We start from the raw sequence: 19340 nt of genomic DNA, 5'->3' as shown, positions 1-19340 counted from the left end.
AAGGAAATAGATCACCCACCCAGATGTGGTGAGCCCTTTTTATCCTCTTCTAATGCCGAAGGCTGTAGCTCCGCCGAGGATAAAAATCAATCAAGGTCCATTTACAAATGAAAAGCAATTAAGTTTCATTTTGTTTCATTTTGTTTTTGTTTTGTTTTAGAGAGAACCATAAAAGGCTGAGTCGATCCATTGAAAAATTTGAGAGCAAGCCCCTAAGATTTTATTAAAGATCTCCCCATTTACCCAGCATTTTATGGTTTCCAAAGACCTTTCGTAAACATCTCATTTAAGTAAATACAGCAAAATAAAGAAAGAGGATGCAGTTCTGTTTTATGACCAGTTAAGGCAGAGAGGGACCCTGAGGAAGAGAGAGGGAAGGCGCCGATGGGGAGAGGGGGGCCGGAAAAAGACCAGGGGTCTCTGGCCATGGCTCTCTGGGGCTCAGAAAGCCCCATGAGGTGTTCCCTTTGGTGCCAAGAATTTTTTTTTTAAACTGCAAAAATATATTTTCTATTTCAAACAAGTTTTCATGCAGCATGTGGAATAATTGATTGCTCAAACAGCATCTCCAAATATTTTCCCTCCTGATGTTCAAATTCTAGAACAGTCTCCTTTTCTGCACAGTGGTGTCATGGGTTTGGTTCTCCTCAGAGAAACTAAGTTTCAGATTCACCTACTATTAGTATTTGTTGAGCACCTGGTGGGCGCAGGTGCTTGCCAGATACATTCACATTTATGATCTTGATGAGTATTCCTATCATTGCGGAGAAGTTCATTATTATCCAAGTGGACAGATGGGAAAACTGAGGCTTAGGTTGGTGAAGGTGGCAGGATTATTAAGCGGCAGAGGAGGCGTGGCTTTACGTTCAGTGTAGTTTTTTTTGTAGCTACATTCTGTTGGGAGGTTGATTTTCTTTGTGATTACTGGGGTCCTGTGGCCTATCAAGAGAAACAGAGACTAATTTTTTTTTCATGTCATATTTTTATCTTAATTTTTAGGATGCTGCACTATAGACCTGACATGCAGTTTTGAAATGGTAGACACGAATTTTAGACAGTTCCAAGCAGGTGAAGGGAGCAGGCACGTCCCCTTATCCTGGTAAAATTTAGCTGGGAGGCATATCTGTTGTGCTTTCCTGAAACTTGAGCGTTTGGTGTTAGTATCTGAGCAGTAGCTGGACCGTGCATGTTTTGGCCCCAGTTATTTAAGCGCTTTGGCCACAGAGTGAAGTGCTACTCAGTTCTGAGCTGAGTTCTTGCTGAAATGCGAGAGGTGAAAGGTGGTACAATGCACACGAAGTTGAACGTACGGTCGTCTGTGCCCATGTGGTTGCTTGGTTCTTCTGAAGTGGGGTCATGACATCTGTGGGAATTTGCAAAACAGAGTCCTAAACTTCTCTCTTCTCTGTATATATATGGAAAAAAATATTACCACTGGCATTGTGCTTTTGTGAGGCGTAATGGTGCAGATGGGATGGTGTGGCTGGAAGTGGACTGGAAGTCAGGAACCCTGCTTTATGGTCCTGGTTCTGAGCCTGATTAGCTGTGTGGCTTTATTTTTTTATTTTTAAAAAGATTTTATTTATTTCTTTCTCCCCTTACCCCTTCCATTTTCTGCTCTCTGTGCCCATTCACTGTGTGTTCTGGGTTTGCCTTTATTCTCATTAGGCGGCTCTGGGAACCGATCCTGGGACCTTCCAGAGTGGGAGAGAGGCGATCACTCTCTTATGCCACCTCAGCTCCCTGGTCTGCTGTGTCTCTTATCATCTCTCCTCTTTGTCTCTTTTTGTTGTTGTTGTTGCGTCATCTTGCTGCGCCAGCTCTCCGTGTGGCCCAGCACTCCTGCACGGGGCAGGGTTCCTGCGTGGGGCAGCACCCTGTGCAGGCCAGCCCTCCGTGTGGGCCAGCCCGCCACACGAGCCAGCTTGCCCTCCCCAGGAGGCCCTGGGCATCGAACCCTGGACCTCCTATATGGTAGACAGGAGCCCAATTGCTCAAGCCACATCCGCTTCCCAGCTGTGTGGCTTTAAATAACTCATGTGCTCCCTCTGAATAAGAGTCTTTTTCTGTTAAATGAAGGGCTAGGGTTAGAGTTTGCTAAGGATCTTTTCCCTTTTCAAAATCTTCCACTTAATTGTAAGTTTCTGGGGCTTAAAAATTTTTTTTCAAATTTAAATTTTTAAACTTTTTATTTGGAAAGAATTTCAAAATTACAGTTTGCAAAAGTAATACAAAACCCGTACAGAGAATGCCAACATCTCCCTACCCAGAGATGCCCAGAGCCACCAGTTTTTAATATTTGCCGTATTTGCCTATAAGATTTGCTTTTAATGCTTACCATAACTTAATCATCAATTATCTCGATAAAATTTTCTCCTTTCCTCTCAAACCTAACTATTTAGGTCACTTAAAATTTTTTTTCTATTTAGTGGCCGCTTGAAACTGCAGGTAGTTTTGTCTTCTCTTCATTTTTTTGTGTCTTTAAACGCCCTTCTATTACTAGAGATCTGTGCCTATATGTATTTCACCATAAATTGATGTTTAATGATCAGTTATTTAGATTTGCCATCCCTCCGTGCAATTCAGAAATATTTTAAGGTTGGAAAGTTACTTTTCCCTGATATTCTATTTCATGGTTAAGCTAAGTAACTATGGAAAAATAAATTAAAAATTGATGTGCTATAGAGAACTGGCTTTGAAAGCTGAAACTTTCTCAAATGAGTAGGAAGAGAAATTATTAGGAAGAATATAGATTATGCTGTATCTAAATCCCGATCTTCCCAGGAGATGGTTTTAGTCCACCGCAGCGTTTTGGGAAGGGAGCAGGAGGTGGCTCCACCCAATCAGTGGTCTTGGTGAATGAATTAAAATTCATTCTTGCGGGCCCTGTGGATGGAGTTGCGGATCGTGAGCATTTGGAACCCGGTACTTTTTCCCCTCCAGATTGCCTCCTGTTTAGACGGGGTTTTATAAAACCAGCCGCTAAGCCAGGGAAAATGCTGCCGTTTTTAGAGTGGAGGAGCGATTGGATTTCGCGAACTAGCATCTGTGATGACACGGACCAAGCCCTCCAAACCCACCCGCGGCAGAAAGACAGTTTTCCACCCTCTTCCCAGCTCCTGCGAGGGCTTTCTGGGTCCCCTAGCTCCACTGCATCTTTTGCTTCCAGACTGTGTCCCCACTTCAGCAGAGTGGGGATTGTTACAGCCGCTGTCAGGCGAAGGCTGCTTGTCCCCTGCGTCTTGGGGTGGGGGGTGGGGTGGGTGAGGGGTGCTTTGTCCGAAGCAGGGAGGGAGCCTGCTCCTCCAGGTCCCCCTCCGGGCCACCGCCTAGGGGCGTTGGGGGATGGATCGGAGGTGCCCGGGAGAGTTGCCTGCGGGGCCCTGCAGCCTTCGTGTTTGTGCTGGGACAGTTCTTGCTGGGAACGCGGGAGCTGGGGGACCCCAGCCCTGGGCTCCTCCACCCAGCGCCGCCTGGACCTTTCAGGATGGGGGACGGCGTGGGCCCTGGGGTCTTGTGGGTGCTGTCCCAGGGGGCTGCCCCATTCCCGGGCCTTTGGAGTGCAGGCTTTCCTGCAGTCCCAGCTCTGGGCAAGCCAGTTCAAGTCGGTAAGGATGTGACTGTGTACGCACTTTGGGGTAGGCTATGGGAGAAGCCTCACCTCACTTTTTCTCTTTTTGAAGAAGGAAGCAGATTAAAATAATAGTGGAAACCATCGGAGCGTGCCGTGACCTGGGGTCTGCTCACCGCCTCTCGGGTCCATTCTGTCTTTAAAAAAAAAGAAAAATTTATTATCTTTTTTTCAAAGATACGTAGATCACACAAAATGTTATATGAAAAAACATAAGCGGTTCCCATATGCCCCACCCCCCACCCCCCACTCCCCCCGCATTGACAGCTTCTTTCATCCGTGTGGCACTTTCATTGCATTTGATGAGTTCATCTTGGAACCCTGCTGCACAGCATGGATTATAGTTTTGTTGTGGTTTCCACTCACAGCCAGGTCCTACTGTCATGCAGATGGCTCTGGGGTTCAGTGACTTGCCAGTGGGCCCTACTTTGGAATTTGTCCTCCTGAGTGTGATGGAGTGGGACTCAGAGGTGACCTTTCTACACAGGCCTTTTCTGTCTCTTTTACTGAACCTGTGGTTGGCACTGGGGTTGGTGTATGCTCAGGAGACTTGACTCTGGCCTGTCTTAATCAGGATTACTAAACATCCAATCGGCTGGCACGATGTGACTTTTAAAAAATTCTATTTCTTTATTTCTCCCCAACCCTTTGTTTTGCACTTGCTGTGTCTGTTCGTCTTCTTTGTTTCTTTAGGAGGCACTGGGAGCCAAATCTGGGACCTCTGATGTGGGAGGGAGGCACCCAATTGCCTGAGCCACCTCATCTCCCTGCTTTGCTGTGCCTCTCATTATGTTTTTCCTCCCTGTGTCTCTTGTTGCATCATTTTGTTGTGCCCACCCATCATGTCAGCTTGCTGTCTTTTTTTGGGGGGCACTGGGAACTGAGCCTGGACCTCCCATGTGGTAGGTAGGAGCTCAGTTGTCTGAGCCACATTGGCTTCCCATGACTTTTTTTTTTTTAATGTAATAATTTAATACATTAAACAGCTGGGAGTAGAACTTGGTTTTGCTTTGCCTTGGCTTGCTGTGCTTCAAGATGTAGATGATCAGGAAATGCTTTTTTAAAAAAATTAATTTTGTTTAAAGATACTTAGATTACCTAATTGTTACATAAAAAATGTAGGGGATTCCCATATGCCCCGCTCCCTCCCTCTCCCACACTTTCCCACATTAAGAACATCCCTCATTAGTGTGGTATATTTGTTACAACTGATAAACACTAAATGTGGATTATAGTTTACATTATAGTTTGCACTTTCTCCTGCACATTTTCGTAAATTATGACAAGATATATAACGGCCTGTATCAGTCATTGCAACATCCTGCAGGACAATTCCAAGTCCCATATTACACCTGCTTTTCCTTCTCCCTCCCTTCAGCCCCTCCAGGGGCCACTGCTTCCACATCCATGATAAAAGCTCTTCCGTTGCTAGAATCCCCATAAGTCTATAGCAGAACAGCAGTAAATCTCCTCCAGCCCGTTGTTCATTCCCCATCCTGAGGATTCTGGGGTGGCGATGCCCACTGGCCTCTAACTGAGAGGGGGCGTAGATCCCACGGGGCGGGTGGACAGGACACTCCGGCTGGCAGTTGAGTTTCACGGAGCCCGCTCAGTCACTTCTTGGGGGGCACTGGCTTTTCCCAGGGGAGCTCGCTGCTCGGGGGCCGCGCTTCCTGTGCCGGGGGCACCTGGCGGGCGTGGCCCCATCAGCGCACAGGCTCCTCCCTGGTCTTAAGGGACAGATGGCGAAGGGTCATGCCAGGGGCCGGGCGGGGATTTGAGGAGAGAGCCCTAATGCCACCCAGCTCCTCCCGACTTCCTGGGGAGACAGAGCGGCCCCAGCTGGAAGCAGCCGGTTTGCTGGGGAGGGGGATGCCAGCAGAGGAGGGCGTGCCCACCCTCCGGGCCCCGCCCCGCTCCCACCCCCCCTACTCTCATGCTGTGGTCGTGGTGCCACCGGGTCGAGAGCTCAGGTGCGGCCAGCGCTCGGCTCCCGTGGAAGCCTGGCTGGATGGGGTTCAGGGGTGCTAGCAGGTCGGACGTGAGAAGCACAGGGTGGAGGCCAGGGCGGCTGGAGACCCCCAGGGACGCGCGCTGGGGGCGCAGGGGCTCGGGGGCAGGAGGGACACACCGGGTCCTCTCCTCTCACATTCTACCTGGGCTTTGGAGGGCCTCAGGTGCGTGCGAGGAGCTGCAGGTGTGCAACACTCAACCGCGAGCACAGCCCAGAGCCAGCGGCGGGGCTGCTGGCACCATGCACCCATCTCTGTGCTTGAGGGACTTCACGACGAATAAGTGTGCTTTGTGATGGGGCGAGGGCCTCGTGTCTCTTCACCTGCTAGGACCCCTGGGTGGAGAAGCTGAGAAGGGCTTCTGGAAGGCGGAGCAGGGCTTGGGAGCTGTGAAACCGCCTGACCCAGTAACACCAGTCCTAGACGCTTCGCCCCCCAGTTGCCCCCAGAGTGGATGAAGTCGGGGGCGGCGGTGAGTGGGGGGAGGAATAGGGCTGGCTCCTCTGCCGAGGCTAAAGGGGTTAATCACGGGGTCACAGACGTTTCTGGGAGGTCAGAACACGGCATGCCCTCTAATTGGAAATTAGGGGTGGCGGGGCACCCATTGCTTGACCGCTTGCTCTGGAGCACCCGTGGAAGGCTGGGGTAGATCCTGGATTTCCGGAAGCGTCAGCGCGGTGGCATGGTGCTTGCTTCCGCGTGTGACCCTGGCTTTCGGGCCCCTGATGGCGCGGCCCAGCCTGGGGAGTTGGGGGTCACCCCCTAAACCGTGCCGCCATGCTGCCCGGGCAAGCCTTGACCCCGGAGGGGCAGGAGGGGGGCGCTGCAGCTCCCCATGTGGCCACGGCCATGCTGGAAACCCCAGGTCCCACGCCCCACATACAGCACACCGCATTTTCGAGAACCTCCCACGTCTATGGTTTTTGGAGTCCCTGCAACAAAGAGACCTCGAGATCTTTTGCCTGAAAAGATTCCCACAGGATTCCTGTTCATCGCCCATTTATGAGGCTGGATTGGCGCTTCTTGCATGGTAGTTTCGTCCAGCTCTGGGGGGCTGAATTGCCTTGATGTGCCCCCCCCTTTTTTTGGAGAATTACAGTTGAGCGGTTAACCCCTAGAGTCAGCGTTGCAGATATGCGGAAAGCCAGAACCTTTCATATTTCTTGTTTAATGTAACTATTTAGCCTGGGACATTTTGATCCTTCTTGCCACTGTGCTATTTGATGCAGGATTTATTATTAGCTTTTATCTTTCCTTGCCACCGTGCAAGATGCCTATGCAGGGATGCAGGATTTATTTATTCCTTTCGACAAGCCCACACACAGCCTTGGTGCAAGAATTTGCGTGGCTCAGATGAGCTCCGTTTGTCACCGGGTTGCTTTTGGCAGGCCTGCGCGTTCTTATAATAAAAGGACAAGGCGGAGGAATTGGTTTAGCCCTTGCGTGGAGGAGAAGTAACTCCATTGACATTCCATTGTAATTTAGCAGTCGGTTAATGGCCACTTACTGGAAAATGTTACCAGGCTCTGCGGCGAGTGTTGTTAGAAACTGAATCGCTCTGTATATTTCCCCAGAGCCCTTTCCCCCCTCCACTCCGTGTAGACACTCTGCGCTACAGGAAGTGGCACTGTGTTGCAATCACAACTTCATTGTTCCTTTGTATTATTTATTTTGCGTTTCAAAAATAATTATGTTGCTTTTTAACGGTTCCAGGGTCTTGCCAAGACCCCGGGAGGGGGGTGGCTCAGGGGTCACGGGGTTATTTTCTTAGGGAACCCCAGCCTGAGGGTGTCCAGAGGTACCTGAAGGTCTCTCCTCTCCCTGCCTTTCCCTGGGAAATTATTTCAAGCAGGTTTGTGTAATCACATCTTCTTTGCAAAACCGTTGCTAGGCCACAGAAGTGGAAGGATCTCCGCTTTGCCTTTTACTGGCTCTGTGACCTTGGGCAGGTGACTTCACTTCTCTGAACCTCGGTGTAGTGTGACCCGTTGGCAGGTGGGGACGACTGTTCCCGTGGATGAAGGATCAAGGACACGACGTGCATGGGTGCAGCACCTGGGCCATGTTAAACTCTCATCAACAGTATCCTCCTTCTCTCCCTCCCTTGCCAACTTAAAGATACAACAGCAGTGACAAGCTGCCTCCTTGGGCAGGCGGGAGGGCTGGGCCTGGAGGCAGCGGTGACCTCTGCAGAGGTCTTTCCAGTTGCCTTCCACGCAGGGAAGGCGCGACGAAGATGCAAGCAATAACATAACCGGTGGCCGTCGCCGGCCCGTGGGCCTCTCTTCCTGCATTCCGGGGGTTTCGGGTTGGATGGGAGAGTGTGTGTTGCTTCCAGCTGTATTGAATGGCTTTTGAGGACTGGGCTTCTTTCAGGGGAGTCCACCCTGGGATGGCCACCTCGTGCCGTCTCCTCGGTCCTCCCTGGGATCTCCGTCCTTCCCGAAGTGAATGAGGTGGTGGCCGCCAACCTCCCGCTTCGTTACTACGGCAGCCGCCCCACCCCACCCCACGAACGGAGGGCGTCCTCCGGGGCACTTGGCAGTCTCGCTGCCTGCTGGCACCAGAGCCTGGGTTTCTGGGGTCTGGGGGCTGGCTAGATTTTCCCTCCGTGCCTCGACCTGGAAGGCAATCCTGGGCTCGGCGCTCAGAGGCCTGGGGGAGAAGTGGCCGGCTCCCCTGGCCGCCCCAGACCCCGCTGGCACCCACTGACATGGCTGTGGTTTGCTTCTCTTTCCTTCATCTAGAATATAAGAAGAAGTACGGGGAGGAACACGGCTCCTGCCAGGCTGGGATCGCAGGCTTCTTCACCGAGGTGGGTGCTGGCTCTTTGGCCCTTTCATTAAGTTTGGTTGGTGTGCGTTTCCCTGCTGGCTGTGTGTTTGGGTGACCGTCTGAGATGGGTCTGGTGCCTCAGGTATCTGCGCAGTGAGTGAGTAGGTTCCAGGCTTCACGTCTAAGCAGGTGAGATCTGAGGAGGGCACCAGCTCACCAGGGACTGCGGTGAGGCGGGGTGGGGCAGGGGCTGGCTCACCGGGAGGCTGCTCTCACCTCTGTGGGAATCAGCATTGCTCTACAGCCCGTGGAAGTTGTTGATTAAGGTGTGCTGGTAAAAACCACCTTCGCTCGAGTTGTGCCTCTTGGCTGGCAGTTCTAAAGATATGTTAAGTCTGTGAGCATCACCCTGGATCACTCCTCTCTCCGTACCGGGGAGACTTAATTTTCCACCAACTCTAACCATTTCCTTTCCTAAATTCTGAAGGACCGTAGACCTGAACGCATACGTGCCTTGAGCGGCATGACCTTTGGCTGATGGTGCATTTTCAGAGACTCTTTTCTTGCGTGACTCTCATCTCCCGAGAGATCACCATTGATGTTCACTCGCCATATTGCAAACCTTTCCAGGACTGTCTGCCACGTGCCTAGTTCCATCCTAGGCTCTGTAAGTGGCATCGTCAACCATCTAGCGGCTGAGGGCAAAAGTCAAACAAGTTCTCCTTACGTTCTCTCACTTTGAATTCAGATGCAAGCCTGGGGTTGTAACTTCCAGAACATACCCCGAATATGACAGCTTTTCAACCACCACCAGTACTCCCCCCATCCCCCAAAAACTTTTGCCAGTGCCTGCAGATATACTGGTCCCAAATTGGTCTCCGTCTTTCCTTGATTCCTGCCATCTGTTTTCTGCACACTAGCCTGAGGACTATTTCAAGGCTGTAAATCAAGTGCTGTTATCCTCACCCCATGACTTCCCATTACATGTTATTTAAATTCAAAGAGAAAATAGGGACTCGAAGAGAAAATAGGCAGTTGGCGATATAGCGTCTAACGCAGAAAGGAAAACGAAAAAAAGGAGAGAAGTCAGAGATTTTATTACTCTTCATTCCCAAACCAATAAATATGATACGTTTCCCCACCCCCCTCTTGCCTTCAGAAATTCTTATTTTGTCCAGTCATTTGCAGGCTTGAGGGGGGCTAGGGTTGGGAGGATGAGTCAGATGGCCCAAGGAATTGGGGGGAGGGCTGGGGGGAGCATTTGAACATGGGAGATTGTCAGGTATGTGGTTGAAACTGGAGAATCATTTTTAAAACAGTCTGCTTGACGCAGAGTTCCGTGCTAAGCCTTGAAATGGCACCGCCAATTTTCTCTACCTAACTCCCAGTTCCACCTCCTATGCCTTCAAGAGATATCAAAAGAAGCCCCCTTCTCCCCACCTCCACTGTGCCCCCAAATCTAAGCACAGTCGTCTTGCACCTGGCCCACTGCAGAAGCCTTACCTCCTGATAGTCTTTCCTGCTTCCACCCTGGTTTCCTGGTAGTCTACTCCCCACCCCGCAGCCCGATCCGTCTTTTAGAAAGACGAGTGAGAGCATGCTGCTCTTTGGCCCAGAACCTTTTGCTGTCTTCCCATCACACACTGCAATCCAGACCCTCTTCCACGGCCTCCCAGGTTCCTTGCACAGCCTCGCACCTCTCTGACCTCTTCCTTACCTGGTGTCTTAGTCTCCCAGAGCTGCTACGACAAATACCACACCCAGTTTCAGAGACTAGACGTCGGAGATCAAGGTGTCATCAAGGCTGTGCTTTCTCCCCTAAGTCTGTAGTGTCCTGGGGATGGCTTGTCCTCAGGTTCCTCAGCTCGCATCTCTGCCTCCTGCCACAGGGCAATGTCCTTGAGCTCTCCCGTGTGGTTTCCTCTGACTTCTGGCTTTTTATAAGGCCTTCGGGAATGTGGGTTAGGAACCATCCTGATTTGGTTTGGCTGCACCTAAATAGGACCTTAGAAGACCCTGTCCACAGATGAGCCCATACCTTAACTGATCAACGTCTCCAGAGGGTCCTGTGACACCCAAAGGAACGCCGATTAAGATTTAGCCTTGCCTGGAGGGGGCGCATGATTCAGTTTACCACACCTGGCTACCCCCCCCTCCCACTTGCTGCCCTCCTGCCGTAGCGGCTTTCTGCTGCTGCTGGAACATGCCGGACTTTTCTGGACATTGCAGTGGAAGATCTGTACACAAGTGCACACTTCCTTAAAAGAGGAGCACAGCAGAGGAATTGCTGGGCCAAAAAGTATTCACAATTTGAATTTTGAAACACGCTGGCAAGTCGCACTCCAAACAAGTTCTCCACCTATCACTCCCCTGGGCGTGTGTAGGTGGCTGTCCCCACCCTCTCTCAGCGACACTTTAAATTTTCACCATTTAATTTTGGAAAAAAAAGATATGTCATATTTCCCCTGATTATTAGTACAGTTTAGTATCCATTTCAAATAATGACCATTTGTATTTATGTTTCTAGAAATTGCCTGTTTAGGTTCTCAGTCCGTTATACTGGTTGGTTGTTGTTTCACTGAGTTTTTAGGAACTTAATACATATTGTCCATAATAATCTTTTGTCTGTTATATGAGCTGCAATCTTTTTTCAGCAGCCTTTTCTTGTTATTTAAATTTGCTTATGGCATCTTTATCATACTGGCATTAGAGATTCATTTTTGCCTTGATCTGTCAGTCTTTTTCTTTCTGGATTCTAGACCTCTCTCTTAGGAAGGCCGTCTTCATCCTAAGAATATGAAAATATCCACTTATATTTTCTCCTAGTGTTTTTATAGTTTTTTTTTTTAAAAACTTAATTTATCCGAGATTAATTTTTTTAAAGATTTATTTATTCGTCTTTCCCCACCCCCTCGTTGTTTGCACTTGCTGTGTCTGTACATCTTCCTTGTTTCTTCAGGGAGCTGAACCTGGGACCTCTTGACATGGGAGGGAGGTGCCTAATCACTTGAGCCACCTCCGCTCCCGGCTTTGTTGTGTCTCTCACAGTGCTTTTCTTCTTGTGTCTCTTGTGTCATCTCGCTGCATCAGCTCGTTGCATCTGCCCTGCGCCCCAGCTCCCTGTCTTCTTCAGGAAGAACTGGGAACTGAACCAGGGGCCTCCTTTGTGATAGGTGGGAGCCCCATCACTGGAGCCACATCCACTTCCCCTGAGATTAATTTTCACATGTATTATGTGGTAGAAATGAAATCATTTTTCTAATTGTGCAGGTGGTTGTTCTGATACTGGTTGGTTAAGTAATTTTTTCCTGGGTCCCACTGATATCATCCTGCCTGATGCCATGTTCACACTCTCCTTCCATCTCAATAAGCACTTAGATTGTGCCACCGTTGTCCCTCTAGCCAGGCCTGGTGAGTAAGACTGGGTCCAAGAGGCCATGGGAGTCTGTAAATTCGTCAGCAGGGGCTGGCAGAGTTGACGGTGGCATGTAAGGAAGGGTGTTTGGGCCGGATGTGCCCAGTGGTTTGGAAATGGAGGGCTTGGAGGGAACCAGTGTGAGGCTGGGATGTGTCCAGCCCCCAAGCAGTAGGACTGCTTAGGATGACAGAGGTAGGAGTGAGATGATTGGGGGCCTCAGGAGGGTGGTCTTAGTGAACTGGGGGACCGGAGGACTGTGGGGTGGAAGGAGGTTTTGAAACAGGGCTCTGGAGACACCCATGGTGGAGAGGGGAGCACTGGAGAAAGAGCCTGCTGGGAGGGAAACCGCTGCATCAGCTTTTAGGGTCCGAGGCGATGGGACGCGCGGTGACGTCTTTAGGAGGTATCTGGCTGTAGGCATGGAGCTCACCCTACGTCGGAGACCGCACTGGCCGTTCCAGTAGCTCCCGGAAGGGACCGAGTGTGCCTCTTGAGAGGCTGGAGGGAGGACAGCTCGGCTGGGCAGCGGGGGAAGAGAGGGGGTTCATTTTGGAATCAGAGGTGTGCGTGGGGAGCTGAAGGAGAGGAGGATTTCCTGCAGAGCGCGCGGCGAGGTGGGCCACGACAGGCCCGCTGGGTCACGTAGGATGGGGGCTTTGGTAGAAGGAGCAGGGAGGCCCCACTGGGCTGTGCAAGCCTCTGGTGACCCGAGGGACAAGGACGTGGCTAAACTCCAGGCTCCGAGCACTAGGCAAGGTCCTGCTGGCGGCAGAGGGAGAGGGCGGCATGGACGGGGAAGCGGCGCCCCCGACCGCCGCGCCGTCCCCTGACCCCTGGCCCGGCTGTTCCCCGGCCAGTCTGGGCTTTGCCCTCCCCTTCGGTTCCCAGGCTCTGGGTCTCCTGCAGCGGAGGTCTTTGAACTCGTTGTCTCCGTGGTTTCTGGAACTCCAGCTGTTCGAGGCTGAACAGGAAACGGTGGTGGAGAGGGTCAGGCGGGCGCTGCTCCCCCCTCTGCCCTCCGGCTGACCTTCCCACTTGCGCTTGGCCTCTGCCAGGAGCTGCTCCGCTGCCCGCGCAGGCCACGGCGCCTCCCACGCTGCCTGCGCCCCCACGGCCTTGCGGCCACGGCCACGGGGCCTTGGCTAAGATTCGGGCCCCGGGTGCTCGCTGGACGTGATGGTCAGTGGCCTTGGAGTTGTCCGAGCCCTCGGGGTTAGGGACCTGCCTGGATGCGAGCCCAGCACTGAGGCTAAGGGAGAATTTCCTGGGAACTTTATGACAGCAGACGCGGCTACTTAGACCCTCGCGTCGTGGGCTTGGGGAACCCGAGTGCCCGAGCGCCCCCGTGGAGCGAGGCCACGTCTGGGCCAGAGTCCCTTCAGCATAGACTTGCGTTGCGAGCCCAGCACTCTTCTGTCCCCTACTCGTACCGACTTGCGGTGTGCAGAGCAAGGCCCGTGGCTTCTTTCGGGCACACACAGGTGCCCCCACGTGCCGGAAGCTTCCGCTACGCAGCGCGTCTCGGGAAGAGGTTGGCACTGCGCCCTCACAGCGTCCCACACGCAGGATTTAAGCCGCGGTGGCCCCTGCTGGCGGAGAAGCTGGCATTTATGTGTGCCTTGGTTGGCCCTGGGTGGCGGTGGCGCAAAGCTTGAACGTTTTCCTGGCACTTGTGAAAAGCGCGTCATCCACGGGGAATGGAAAACGTGGACTCCGAGGGGCTCTCGGGAAGCCACTGGTCATCCGGCCCGAGCCCCCCAGCCCTGAGGGGTCCGGCGTGGCTCCTGTGTAGTTAGCGTGACCTGCAGGTGAGAGGGTATGAGTGCTAAATGAGAAAGAAAGGGAGAAGAAAGGGGAAGAAGGGCTGTTGTTTTCAGAGGTGCTCGGGGAGGGGGGTCATGTTTTCTTATCCTCTCTGGAAGGTTTGAGAGCGGAAAGGCAGGGATACGCTGGACATGCTTTGTTCACTTTTTCCCTGGGCTGAGTTAGATGGCCAGAAAGCAGCATGTCTTCACCTGGTGTCCTGGAGAACCTTCTGGGCCTGATGCGTGCAGCTTTGGCTTCTACAAAGGCGCTTGGTAAGAGCAGCCCCTTTACAGGAGAAGGCTCTACCCGCTGTGTGAGCAGGCACCGAGGATCGCGCCCAGGATGCCATCCGGTGCCCCTTGTGTGTGGACACGTTCCAAATCCCTTTCCAAGCTCAAGGCCAGGAAAAAAAAATTCACTCCTCTGATGAACTGATCATCTGACCTTCTCACACCCCTTCTAGAGCTAACACCGTCCTTACACAGAGCGGATCGGTGTAAGGGGAATGAATGAACGAACGAACGAATAAACGGATGAGTGCACGCATGCCCCTGCACGGTTGTCCTGGTGTGGAGGCCCGACTGTAGAAAGTGATTTATTTTTATGACACAGTGAGATTCGTCTTACAGGATCTGGCTTATCACTGACGGCTTCCTTTCAGGGGCTCGGATCTCAGTGCTTTAAAACGACCTGTTCCTCAGCAGTAATTCCTGGCCCACCCCTTCCTGAGTTGTCCAAAGCGAGCCATGCAGACAGGAATCCGGGGGCTTTTGTTCCGTCTGTGCTCACACCCCCACTTCTTGTTTCATGTTCTTCCCCAGATCAGTGTGGCTGCAAGCATTGTTCTCTTCCCACTCGTGCTCGCTCTCCTCTCTGATTTCCCTCTCGAGAGGGCTCGGGCTCTTGCACACCCTTGCACCCTGGGAATTCAGCTGTGACTTTTTGACCTGGCATCAGAACCTCTGAAGGTTGGTGGCAGGATCTAACCTCCGGGGACTTGTCAGCAACCAGCAGCTGTGACAGAGCGTGAGGCGGGCTCTGCAGAGAGAGGGGTCAGCCTGGAAAGATCTGTTTCTAAGACCTGACAGTGTGTGTGGGGCTCAAAAGGCCGCGGGGAGGGCTGGGTATGTCTCAGGAATGAGCAGCGTGACCGGTACAATCGCCCCGAGCCCCACAGTCTGTATGGCCTGTACTCTTGGGTTTTGGGCACAGCCGAGGGGTTTCCTCCAGGAATTGTGTTCATTTTAATGCTTTCTGGTAGGATTTGTTCCTAAAATTTTGTCCATCGTTCTATACAGCCTTATCCTGAGAATTTTCTGCAAAGGGACTTTATCTTTGTATCTGGTACATCAGCTCTGATACATAAGAGTCGGGTCTCCATAAATACGGTTCGGTGGAAAATGAATGCTTTTGTTAGAAAAATCACTTCTATTCCTTCTCTTTGCAGCATATTTTAGAAAAGACAGATAATCAGAAAGAGAAGGTTCCCATAATCCTATGAGCCAGTGGGAAAAACATAAGCATGCGGGGACTCTGGCCTCTGTCTCTTTCTCTGTGACTGCATGCTTTGTCCTCTTTATAAAGAAGGATCAAATGCGTGTTGCTTGGGACATCCTTTTGAACTCAACAGCACTTTGTGACTGTGTCTCAGTGTCTTTTGAGCTTCTCTTTTGGATGCTGCATAGAAATCTGTTGAATGGCTGCACCACAGTTCTGTTTTTTAAATTTTTTGTTGTACTTTAATTTTACATCATGATTTTGAATCCCAGTTGTTAGTTTTAGGTCGTTTCCACTTTTTATTAACGCAGTGAAGGTGCATTTTCTTTTGGGTAAACCGAGGTGTCCAAGCTGACTTCCGTAGGTGATGGAATCATTTTCGAGCACTTGGAATGTGCGTTGGTGTTGGTCGCTAGATAGTTTTGTAGCACAGATGTCCTTGGAAACCTGTTGAGGGTTCAGAACTGTTTGCCCCTAATTTGAAAGCCGAAGACGGCTGTGTCTTCCGTGTTCTTGTGTCTGATTCTAATAGCTCTACTGCGCCTTGCAGCCTGCGGACCTTCCTCTTTCTAGTCTCTGTCCTGCCTTCATGGGCCATTCTGGCCTCTTGTTTTCCTTGTTCTGAGTTTGCATTTGGTGACCAGAAAATCAAGCTTCAGGGCCATTCCCTTAAAGAGCGGGTTTCCTGGAGGGCTGGCCGGTGAGCCTGCCCAGCTGATCTTGGCTCTCTCTTGGCACGACCCAGGCAGGTGGGCTTGTGGAGAGCGGGGCCGGCGTCCGGCCCAGGTGAGCTGGTGCTGACTGTTGGCGAGCAAGGTTCCCTGGAATGCTCATTTAGGACAGTGTCACATGTTTGCCATTGCCTTGTTCGGTCCTCACGTGAAAGTGGGGAAACTGCACCCTCGCCTGTGGATAGCACCGGGACCTGGTATGCCACTCGTCCCGTCACCTTCCTGGGTATCTCACGGCTTTCGTCCTGAGAGTCCCATCCGCTCGATAGCTTCCACGGTGTCATGGAAACGCCTGGACCCAGGCATTTTAAAGTGGGTTCTGAGTTATCTTTTGTTTGTGACCGTGATTTTTATCGTATCCCCTAATTCCCTCTTCCGCTTCCTCTCCTGGTTACCACTGGTTTCTCTTCGTAGGAGCTGGTGGTGATGGGTGCTCCGGGGTCATTTTATTGGGCTGGGACAGTCAAAGTGCTGAACCTTACCGACAACACCTATTTCAAGCTGAACGATGAAACGATCATGAACAGGCGGTACACTTACCTGGGTGAGTAGCTCAGAGAGAGGGCAGGTAAGCTCGGGGACGGGGGAGAGATTCCACCAGGCTCACGAATCACTGCCTTCCTGGTGGAAGGACGCCTTCGTCGGCTTTTATAGCTAATGTTCTGGTTAGTTACCGTGTTAGCCAGGGCACCATAATATCTAGCCCCAGCACGGAGGGTTGAGAGGAGAAGAAAGGAAGGGACTGCACCAAAAACTGTGTGAGTTCATTAAAAAGCTGACAGTCGAGGCTCTAGGGGAGCAAACATTTTATTTTTTTATTTTAGTGATTACTCAGGTTCAGATGGTCAGACGTAGAAAGTGCAATTGAATCCTTTTACATGGGGCTTCTGCTTCCTGCTTGTAAATAGAAATAATTAAAACCTGAAATTATCATGAGAGTCGGTAGCCTGATGCTAAAGTTTAATTAAAGGCTCAGAAAAGTATCTTTTATTTTCTCAACCCCTTTAATGTTCCAGAAGGAAGATAGATACAATTTAAATTAGCAGCCCCAAGCTGAGAATGACCCGGGGAGAAGGCTGTTCCTGTTTAAGAACAGTGCGAAGCTGTCCTGCCTTATGTAGATGGCAATTACCAAACTCTTTTCTTTAATCCTTGCATAAATACTATAATTCAGGACTGAAAATGAAGCTAAATTTAGGAGGGTCTCTTGATGATAAAACGATACTCTTTTATAGTCATGATACATAATTTAAATTTTAGTAGTTACATTTTACCAGGTAAAAAATAATTTCCTTGAATTGTACTAGAGAAATATTTGCTTCCATATCAGGGGAAGCCGCTGACCCTCATTTTGCATGGGAATTCACTGGAAGTTTCTTGTGAGATGGAGTTAGGGAGTTGCTGACCTGCCTCTTCATGCCCAGTAGCATAGACCCAATGGTATTTTTACTCTGAGACTTAAGAATGTGTGTATTGTTCTATAGGAAAATTAGATCTCAATAAGAAAAAGATTGTGGAGCGTGTGTAGCTCAGTGGTTGAGTGCCTGCTTCACATGTACGAGGTCCTGGGTTCAATCCTTAGTACCTCCTAAAAAACAAAAGAGGAAAAATAAAAAGTAGGCTGAGTGTGGGAAGATGGCAGAGTAGGAAACTCCAGGAATACTTAATGCCGTTAAGTATTAAACAGGTGGAAACTGTCTGAACCAACTATTTCGAAACTCTGGAGTCCAGTAGAACATTTTGTACCATACCAGGAAAAGTTGGAGGAAGAGGCTGGTAAATCGCAGTAAATACCAGTGAATTGTACCCTCTGGGGCAGCAACCGTTGTCCATCCCCCAACTTCACGACAATCAGCAGTGAAGTCCTGGAGCAGCTTGCTGGTGCCAGAGTAGGACATAAAAGCCCAGCTCCCCAAGATCGGGGGTTTATGGTCTGACCACTGGCCATTGCTCAGGGAAGACGCTGCGCTTTGCGTATGCCATGGGGTGGCCTTCTTGATAGGGGGCCTGAACTCTGAAAGAGGGCATCAGCCAGCGCAAAGCCAGAGAGCAAAGACGTAAAGGTGTTTTTTTTAAACTTAGGTTTGCTTGGTTGTATGAGCTGACACTCCTTAGCTGGATACACACTCAAGAAACATACATCTCAGGGAATAATTCACAATTAATATTTAAAAATATTAAAAGTGTGCAATGAAAGATAACAAGACAAATAAAGAAATGGGAAAAGATGGCCCATCCAAAGGAAGAGGATGAAAATCTAGAAAGCATCAATGAAGAACAACAGACTGTACGTACTGGACCTGAAAATAATGATCTTCTGTATGCTCAAGGAGGTGAAAAGTGTAGCAAATGAACTAAAGGATATCAGGAAGACCATGACTGAACAATATGTGACTCTCAATAAAGAGAGATTTTAAAAGCAACCAAACAAAGCTACTGGAATTGAAGACCACACTAACTGAAATGAAAGGTTCCCAGGAAGGTTTCAACAGCAGATTGGAGCTGGCAGAAGAACTAGTTGGTTAGCTCAAAGACAAGACAATTAAAATGAGCCAGGCTGAGAAGCAGGGAAAAAAAAAAATTATAAAAAGCAAAAATTGCCTAAGGGACCTGTGGGACACCATCAAGCATCCCAATATTTGCATTATGAGAGTCCCAGGAGGAGAAGAGAAAATGGCAGAAAAAATATTCAAAGAAATAATGACAGAAAACTACCCAAACTTAGCAAAAGACATGAATATGCACATCCCAAAAAACCCAGAGAACACCAAACAGGATAAGCCTGAAGAGAAATCCAACCTGCCACATACTAGTCAAGCTGTAACATGCAAAGGTCAAGGAGAGAGTTCTGAAAGTTGTACAAGAAAAGCAAGTATTGGCTCTGGCCTCAGGACCCACGTCTGGGCTTGGGCCCCGGGCTGGGAGGCAGGCCCTCTGGCTTCTCTGCCCGCGGCCTCAGGGTGGTTGCTGTGAGGGTCCCCTCAAGCCAAAAAGCCAGGACCTTCACACAGCTCCGTCCCTGTGGGCCGCCCTGTCCCCTACCCCGAGCCCCCTCCCCGCCCGAGCAGCGGAAGGGCTGACCGGGCCTGGTTCTTACTGACACCGATGGTGCAAACACTCTTCACAGTGTTCTTTTTGTATCAATATGTTTGTGCAGTGATGAATGTATTTATTTCTCAGACTTGGCGAGAGCGAGCGAGCCGAGCGGCAGGCCCGGCCCCGGCCCCCGCCACCGCACGCTCCCGCCACACTGAGCCACGGCAAAGGGCTCCTCCAGGATTGCGGGGGGAAAAAAGGGGAAAAAAAAAAAAAAGAATAGACAAACCTTTAAGCAAATAAGACTCTCAAGAGACTTGCAGCATAGCCATACACCTCAGCCTGTGAAATGAACAATCCGGACGAGACTGGTTTTTGTAGCCTCACGCAGCCGTGTGTATGTGTGTGTGTGTGTGCGTGCGCGCGTGTGTGTG

General features: G+C 50.5%; 1 protein-coding gene across 2 annotated transcripts in view; it reads left to right on the top strand.

Annotated features, from left to right (window-relative positions):
• ITGA9 (integrin subunit alpha 9) overlaps positions 1–19340 on the top strand; it is a 391370-nt gene that overhangs the window by 40100 nt on the left and 331930 nt on the right. For both annotated transcript variants that reach the window (XM_058290624.1, XM_004471164.3), the window contains exons 5-6: positions 8391–8458; positions 16285–16414. In XM_058290624.1, coding sequence (XP_058146607.1) covers positions 8391–8458; positions 16285–16414 — 198 coding nt within the window. The remainder of the gene's footprint in view (positions 1–8390; positions 8459–16284; positions 16415–19340) is intronic.

This window comes from Dasypus novemcinctus, chromosome 31, assembly GCF_030445035.2.
Source record: "Dasypus novemcinctus isolate mDasNov1 chromosome 31, mDasNov1.1.hap2, whole genome shotgun sequence".
In the NCBI taxonomy this organism is placed as follows: Eukaryota; Metazoa; Chordata; class Mammalia; order Cingulata; family Dasypodidae; genus Dasypus; species Dasypus novemcinctus.
The sequence above is the reverse complement of the archived record's forward strand: the minus strand, read 5'-3'. Positions and strand labels throughout refer to the sequence as shown.